The sequence below is a fragment of the Archocentrus centrarchus genome, chromosome 11 (genome assembly GCF_007364275.1).
Source record: "Archocentrus centrarchus isolate MPI-CPG fArcCen1 chromosome 11, fArcCen1, whole genome shotgun sequence".
NCBI lineage: Eukaryota > Metazoa > Chordata > Actinopteri > Cichliformes > Cichlidae > Archocentrus > Archocentrus centrarchus.
In genome coordinates this window covers 9,873,767-9,881,670 of record NC_044356.1, presented here as the reverse complement: position 1 = coordinate 9,881,670, position 7,904 = coordinate 9,873,767, and the positions used below count along the sequence as shown (strand labels likewise).

At 43.2% G+C, this 7,904-nt stretch overlaps 1 protein-coding gene across 1 annotated transcript; it reads left to right on the top strand.

The window, feature by feature from the left end:
- Window positions 1-475: 475 nt before the first annotated feature.
- On the top strand, window positions 476-3,935 carry smim13 (small integral membrane protein 13). Its single transcript, XM_030740975.1, has 2 exons — window positions 476-932; window positions 2,758-3,935. Exons 1-2 carry the CDS (start codon window positions 857-859, stop codon window positions 2,946-2,948), a joined length of 267 nt encoding a protein of 88 aa, XP_030596835.1. The 5' UTR covers window positions 476-856; the 3' UTR covers window positions 2,949-3,935.
- The last annotated feature ends 3,969 nt before the right edge of the window (window positions 3,936-7,904 follow it).

Genomic DNA, 7,904 nt, shown 5'->3' with positions numbered 1-7,904 from the left:
CATGTTCAGCAACTGAAATGAAGAGTTTAGAACAGTAACAATCCAAAATGTTTAGAATGTTTACCTTGTTACATGCATATTACTGTAACTATTAGCAGCACTTCAAATGAAAGCCATATTGTTCAAAGGGGCACAATTGTTGTTGTTGTTGTTTTTTTTTATCTTGTTTTGCACTCACGAAAAGGCTGCTGTGTTCAGACACAAAATAGAGTTTTGCACATCATTATTCAACTTTGATTTTATTGTGTTTTATCAAAGTTTAAAACGAATGTCCACATATGTGTACATCGTTTTTCTCAGAGACTGCATTATGTAAAAAGAAAAATCTTTGTTTTTACACTCATCAGGTCCCAATCAGCCCAAATAACTAAGAGAAGTTAAAAATGCATACCACAAAACAGTTCGGGTCTTAGGAGGTTAAACACGAACTACATTACCCAGAAGTCAACTGAAACCTGCGCATGCTCAGTTTGAGTCGGCTTCCTGACGCTGATTTTGTTGTCGGTTACTTTGCTGCACGTCTGTCTCGTCCGAAAGTACAAATACATACATGTTGCAGTGATGTAGCGCAGGCGAGGAGGACTTTGCCCTGCTGTGACCGGCTGTCGTCAGCTAATGCGCCACTCTTCCGGCCTTTACGATTTTTAAACCGCTACTAGCAGCTAAGCTAGTCTACGAGCTAGCAAACAAGCCGCTGCGAGCCTGCGATGCGCTGCCGCTAGCACCTCTCTCGTCTCGCCCAGCTGCCCTTTAACTCTGCTAGCCCAGCCAGCCACAGTGTTGCCTGCGGTGTTGAGCAAACCACTGTCCTCTTCCTCCTCCTTATGCTGTTGTTGCTGTCGGGCGTCCAGCTACGATGTGGCAGAGTGTCGGGCTCACAGTGCTGGTCATTGTGGCCACACTCATCTGCGCGCTGCTCTTCATGCTGTTTGGTGAGTTTAAAGGCGATACTCTCCATTAGTCACTTGCATAACCCTCTAACTGTTGTCTTAACGTTATGTTAAGGGGTCTGTTTTTATTGGTGAGCATGCACAGCGGCTAACTCGGCTAACAAAAGGCTACAGCAGCTGGGTGTAAAATTTGAGACTCGGACTCACATGATGAAAAGTCTCCAAAAAAAAAAAAAAGCAGAACTATTCCTTTAAAGTCGCACTGCGTGCCTTCAGTTTCTATTTTTATCTACTGCCTCCTTCGTTTACAAACTGGGGCTCATATGATCTGTAGACTGCAGGGAAGAAAAATGCTGTTTGCCTTATTCTAGATTCTCCTATTCAGCTCAAACTCCGTTTTTGCACACTTAAGGGTGTGTGTGTGTGTGTGTGTGTGTGTGTGTGTGTGTGTGTGTGTGTGTGTGTGTGTGTGTCTGTGTGTTTGCCTTAAACTGTAATCTTGAGTAGCAGGTCAACGTTTCTAAACAGCAGTCCTCGGTCCCAAAGAGCTCCACCACTGAAGCCTTTAATGGGGCAAATATTAAATTAATCGCCAACTATTCTGATAAAGAAAAAGGGTAAAAATTCTCAGATTTCAGCGTCTTACATGTGAATATTCTCTCGTTTCTTCGCTCCTCTGTGAGTAAAGAAATACCAAAAAGTGACTTCAGTTAGCAGAACTTGCTAACTATTGTTACAAGTGAGTAAAGGTCCAAGAATAGTCTTGCCACATGGCACTGTTAACTTTAATTTCAATGGTCACCAGTACATAAAACCTACATGTATATTAAGCTGAATCTGATTTTCAGAAGTTTGCCGACTTTGCCCCAAATTAAAATTTTAAAACTTTTTTTTTTTGTTGTTGTTTTCTATCCATCCATCCATTTTCTTCCACTCATCTGGGGGAAGGGTTGCGGGGGCAGCAGCCTAAGCAGAGAAACCAAGACCTCCCTCTCCCCAGCCACCTCTTCCAGCTTATCCGGGGGAACGTTGAGGCATTCCCAGGCCATCTGATTGATATAATCTCTCCAGCGTGTCCTGGGTCTGCCCTGGGGCCTCCTCTCAGTAGGACATGTCCAGGAGGTATCCTAGTCAGATGCTTGAACCACCTCAACTGGCTCCTTTTGATGTGATGGAGTAGCGGCTTTACTACCCAATAGCTGCACTCCTCACCCTGTCTCTAAGGGAGAGGCCAGCCACCCCTTAGAGGAAGCTTATTTCTGCTGCTTGTATCCGCAGTTTCGTTCTTTCAGTCACTACCTAAAGCTTTTTGTTTTCCCTGAAACTTATTCCAGAGATTTACATCCCAGATTCTTTGAGTGCCAGGTCTCTGTCTGCTCCCTTAGGAAACACTGCTGTAGCCCAACTGCTTAAAGGTTTGATGTGTTGCGTGTTCAGAGATGCTCGTCTGCATCTCTGGGGAGAAAAAACAAAACAAAACAAAAAAATAGATGCTCTTATGCATACTTTGATTGTAATGAGTAGTTATTTGAGTTACTGTTGCCTTCCTATCAGCTCGAGGCAGACCTCAGACCTCTGGCATTTTCTCTTTTTCGGATGCGTGGGTTAATCAAAGCAGGTCAGCTGGCTCTGGCACCAACAACCATGCCACGTTAAAAGTCTATTAAAATCACCTTTCTTACCTTATCGTAATGCTCAGTTTAAACTTCAGCAGGTAGTCTTAGCCATGTCTCCGTGCTTAAATGCTTTGATGTCATGTGATTAAACATTTCCAATAACGAGAGTTGAACTAATTGAACTAATAAAGAGGCTGTGGATTGTGTGTCAGTCAGTAATTATTTACCAGTTTCTCTCTTTTACCCCTCAGGTTGGTATGTAGTCTGGCAGCTCTTCCTGTCCAAATTCAAGTTCCTGCGTGAGCTTGTCGGCGATGCCGGCACCCCGCAGGCCGAAACTCAACCGTCCGAAACCAAGAGCGAACGCACAGCCGGCGCCCCGACACGAAACCGGCCCCGGACCGCACGCCAAAGAGTCGCCTTTTCAGAAAGCGCCTCGTAGACCACCCGGACGGCTGCTGCTTTTCCTCCACATCTTCACATGAAACCTGTATGTGGTCATCACATATTTCACGCTCACCCGACACTATCAAGGACCTTGTGGACACTCAGTAGTCAGCCCCCCTCCTCCTTCTTTCTCTTCCTCCTCACCCTCACCACAGGACACTTTAAACTGACCAGGCAGATCTCCTGGCTTCAAAGGGAAAAGCCATCTACGTACATAACTGTCCATTTCTTTATGTCATCTGTTTATATGCTTGATGAAGCAGCGACCTCATGGTCCTCTGGTTATCTGCAGTAGTGACGCTGCTTCCTGCCACCTGTGTGGAGTTCTTTGATCATGTAGTTTTTAGCAGAAGAACGCACTACTTTGAAAAAAGTAGGCAGAGAGAACTTTTTAAAGAACAGGAGAAAAAACTGACCAGAGATTTATACAACTGACAGCTTTCTTTATAACATGAAGTGCAATGAAAGGAATGTATTTGCTGACTGTACGGTAAACGTGTTACGGACATGTAGCACCATCCAGGAGGTGGAAGCAGTTTCACCTGGTCGATAATGCCCAAAGCCTCTGAAGAAGATGACAAATGATGGGGCTTCATTCCAGCTGTGATAAATGTGACCTTTTCTCTTCTAACATCTTCTTTTATACTTGAAGAGGCAGGAGAAAGTTTCGAGGAAATGATGTTGAGGAGCAGAGTAGTTAACTGACGTCCTGAAAGCAGAAAACCTGCCCGAGTGATGTCTGAACCTCCCCGCCCAGGTCCCCGTGCCTCTGTCTGTATTAGTGCCTGTCTAGATGGCATCCACTCGTAATGAATGGCCTCCTTTCGTACTAAGTAGCTTCATGTCTGCTTCAGGGCAGATCAAAGCTGACCAGGGCCCAGTTGATATTTATGACAGTTCCCCTACATGTAATCCTCGCACCTTTTTATCAGCAGTGTTTCTTCTGTGGAGCTGTAACTTCAAATAAATAATGCCGTAAATATGTTTGGCTATACCTTTTTTTTTTTTCGCCTCTTTAGTAGAAAAGTCGCTGCTTTAGAGTTCAAACTTCTCGTGAGCTTTAAACAGTAAATTCTCAGTGTAATAAAGACACAAACTACACAAAATACCAGATTCTGTTGGCACACGATGGCTAATAAAGTTTCTTTCTATCTAGCTATCTCTCTCGATATAGAGATATATCTCTAGATATCTTTGGGGCTAACTGGGGGAGAAAAGGGCTTTAAAATGCTAGGCAGCATAGAGATTGGACTCTGGAGCAATGGGAAAAGTTCATGTGACGAGTCCAGAGTGATGGAGCATCAGGGTAAGAGGTGGATGAAAGGAGGATCCCACCGTGTTATGATCTCAGGTTGTTTCAGTTGGTCGGGTTTAGGTGTAGCAATGTTTATGAGCCCCTCCAAAAAAATGAGGTCAGCTGACTGTGTGAATGACCAGGTTTTTGCATCAGTGAATTTTTTTCTTCCCTGATGACACAGGGATATTCCAAGATGACAGTGCCAGGATTCATCAGGCTCAGATTGTGAAGGAGTGGCTCAGCGAGCATGAGACATCATTTTTACACATGGATCGGCCACCACAGAGTCCAGACCTTCCCCTGACATCCTTCCATACTTTGAACACAAGGGGGCAGTATTGCACTGATAGAAACAACCCAACAGTCAGCATCTCAGCTTAGATTCCACTTTACTCGAGTGTCTCTGTTAACAGTATTCCATGAGAAATAGCGTACTTTTGTAACTCGCCTGGTTTTATTTGACAGAAGCAGTTTGTTTGATCAAGATAAAACACATTAAATCTGGATTTATCTACCCCCCCTCCCCCCAGCAACCGAGGCCTATAGCAGCATAACTAAGGGAGGGTTCAGGGTCACCTGATACAGCCCTAATTATAAGGTTTATCATAAAGGAAAGTTTTAAGCATAATCTTAAAAATAGAGAGAGTGTCTGTCTCCTGAATCCAAACTGGGAGCTGGTTCCACAGAAGTGGGGCCTGAAAGCTGAAGGCTCTGCCTCCCATTTTACTCTAAGTATCCTATTGGGATGATATGGTACTATGAGGTCTTTAAGATAAATTATATTCTAGATTTAACAGGGAGCCAATGCAGAGAAGCCAATATGGGAGAAATATGCTCTCTCTTTCTAGTCTCTGTTAGTATGTAATTAACTGATGATAGCTTATAGAGTCATTCATTAGCAATAACAATCTGAAAATATAACACTTTCCTGAAATCTATTTGAAGATGTGTTTCAGGACTGGTTTTAAAACTGCTTCAGATTTGCTGCAGAGCCTCATTTATGAAGTATTTCAGTCACTCGGGAACAAACTGCAGCTGTTTTGTTTTTAACAGCAGAAAAAACTAAAAGATGGAGAAACATTAAAAACACTGAGACAGAGACGCATGTCCTACCTCTCCTAACCATCTCTGAAGCGTTTTAGTCTCTGCTGGAGGATTTTAAATTGCTGCCATAAATTACTGTCCCTGATCTCAATGCAGCGAATCTATAGACTGTCAAGCTCTAAAAGACCATTTTATCCACTGACGAGGCTTAATCTGTTTCAGCCACAGGGGTCATGAGGATCCTGGATGCTCACACGACGACTGTTAATGCAAACAGAGGCCAAAAGTAAGATTACAAACGAGCCGCGCTGTTGTCAGAAGATGCTGAGCACACACGAAGGGTTAAGCAGTAAGTTAAAGTACAGTTGACAGGCTTTCAAAGTGCAGATGTATTAAATATCCTCACATCGTGTTGGTTTTACCCTCTTTTTCTGTCTCAGTCAGCTCTTTCTCTACTAAAATGAAGATTTCACCGATCCTCCGTGTGCAGTCGTGACTGTGGATTTAAAGCAGCGAGAGCTATGCTCTGTATATTCTGAGTGCAATTAATGCACTTTGTACTCCATATTTATTTTAAAGCTTTAGTTTCTCATTTTTTCGCAAATTACCTGCATTACTGTAGATCAGTACATACGTAATTAAAATCATCAACACTGCAACATTATATGTACACATCAATAGAGTGATAATTATCTAATAATATGATCTATATGATTCTGAAATGTGTCTTTTCAAATGTGTGCATTTACTTTAAACATATTTAAATCTGTATCTGAATCTATTTAAATATATATGAACCTGTGAGCTATTAAGCTTCTCAAATAGGACTCTAACTTTTGAGTAAAATGTCTAAATACTAAATACTATCTGTCACAAGATTTTCTTTAAATTCTTATGCAGTTCCACTGTTCACATAATAAATCTGCAATAGGATGTAGGGCTGCATCTGAGTTTGAAAACTGTGGTTTGCACAGATTTCTGCACTTATTAAATATTTCTGACTATATCTTCAAAATTTTCAAAATTCAAACACATTTTATTCGATATGACCTGAAACGAGCGACCGAGCCCGTAAAGCTAACAGTTAAGTCTTTACTGATGGCTGTAAACAGGAGCTGCCCCCTGCTGGTCACTGGTTGCTTGATTTATCAGACCTGGAAGCTCTGCTCACATCTTTAGCTGATAATGGAAGAACTCCAGCTTCTTGAAATATGGTCACTTCTGGTTCCAAGAAACCAACACAGCTGCAGCTGAAACGCAGAGTCCAGAAATCCATCGCTGAGTGCGGCTGATGTCAGAACATACTGACCTGTGACCACTGAGGAAAATATTGGAGTGCTTCATCCACCAACTGCAATACTTAAAGTAGCTAAATGACACATTTGGCTGTGGTGTGAGTCACATGTTGAGAATCTGCACTGGAAGCAGGTAAAGCTAAGAAACCGCTCATGCACTAAACTGACTTTGAGGTAAACCTTTGCCTGTAGCTGCTTCGGTACTGCTGATGCCACAGCTCCCTCAGCTCTGGCTGGCAACGTCTCTGCCTGCAGCTGGGGCACAGAGGGGCCCTGCTGAGCGATGAAGCTGTAATTTCAGAGCCTGCAAATACTTCACAGGAAATGACTGTGGTAAGCCAGGGAAATGACATCAATTCTGCAGCTCTGTATGTTATAAAGCAAGAGCCCGGCTTCGCTCTCTGCTCCTGTCGCTGGCTGCAGGTACTGCACGTTCCCTCTCTGATGACCTTTCACCGTGCATGTTTGCCCACCATGCAGGTGAGGGGCTGACCGTTTGACTGCTCTTCTGTTTCGCTGCAAATTTCCATCTCAATGGCCCAACACCTGCTTGCTGTTTCTCAGCTCGACCAGACAGTATCTCATCCGAGAGCGTGGAAACATCTGCCCCCGGGGGGCCGAGAGAAATGCTGCTTCAGCTCTCTTGTCTCTGCAGCACCTTGCATTGTTGTTGTGCAACGGTGGTGAACCAGAGACAGTCATTTATAAGATGTTTGGCCCGCTGCCTCCGGTCACAGAAGCCTCTGCTGCTGCTGAGTCCAGGACTGTGTGTTCTGGCCGGAGTGGATGCATTAGAGCTGCCAGGACCAAAATAACTCATTGATTCACAGAGCTCTCCCTGGGTCTGAAGGATTAACATCATCCAGAAGCTATTTTTCTTCCTGAGGTGCCGTTATCACAGCCCTGCAAAGGCAAAACAACTAAACAAAGAATGCTGTGGAAGCTAAAAGAGTTTTGTTCCTCTCCAGATGCGGATAAATAAGTGCCATCTCAGCTTTTGTTTCACGTGAATGGGCTGTTTTTAAATCACACTTTTTAAATAGATGAAAAGTACTGGTGAAGTGAATAATTCATCATGTCATTACAATTCACTGGTATGCTGGGAAACTTGGGTCCTGGCATTTGTGTGGATGTTAACTTGAACTTTAAAACCAAAGAAAGTCTTAACACTTGCCAGCTAACTTTGAAGCACCTCTGGGCTCTTATTTGGATAATTATTTTTAAGCACTGTCCTAAATTAACTTGAATTTCAATGGTGACCTAGATATAAAGAAAACATGTATAGAATCTGCAGTCAAATCTTATAAAAAGCTCT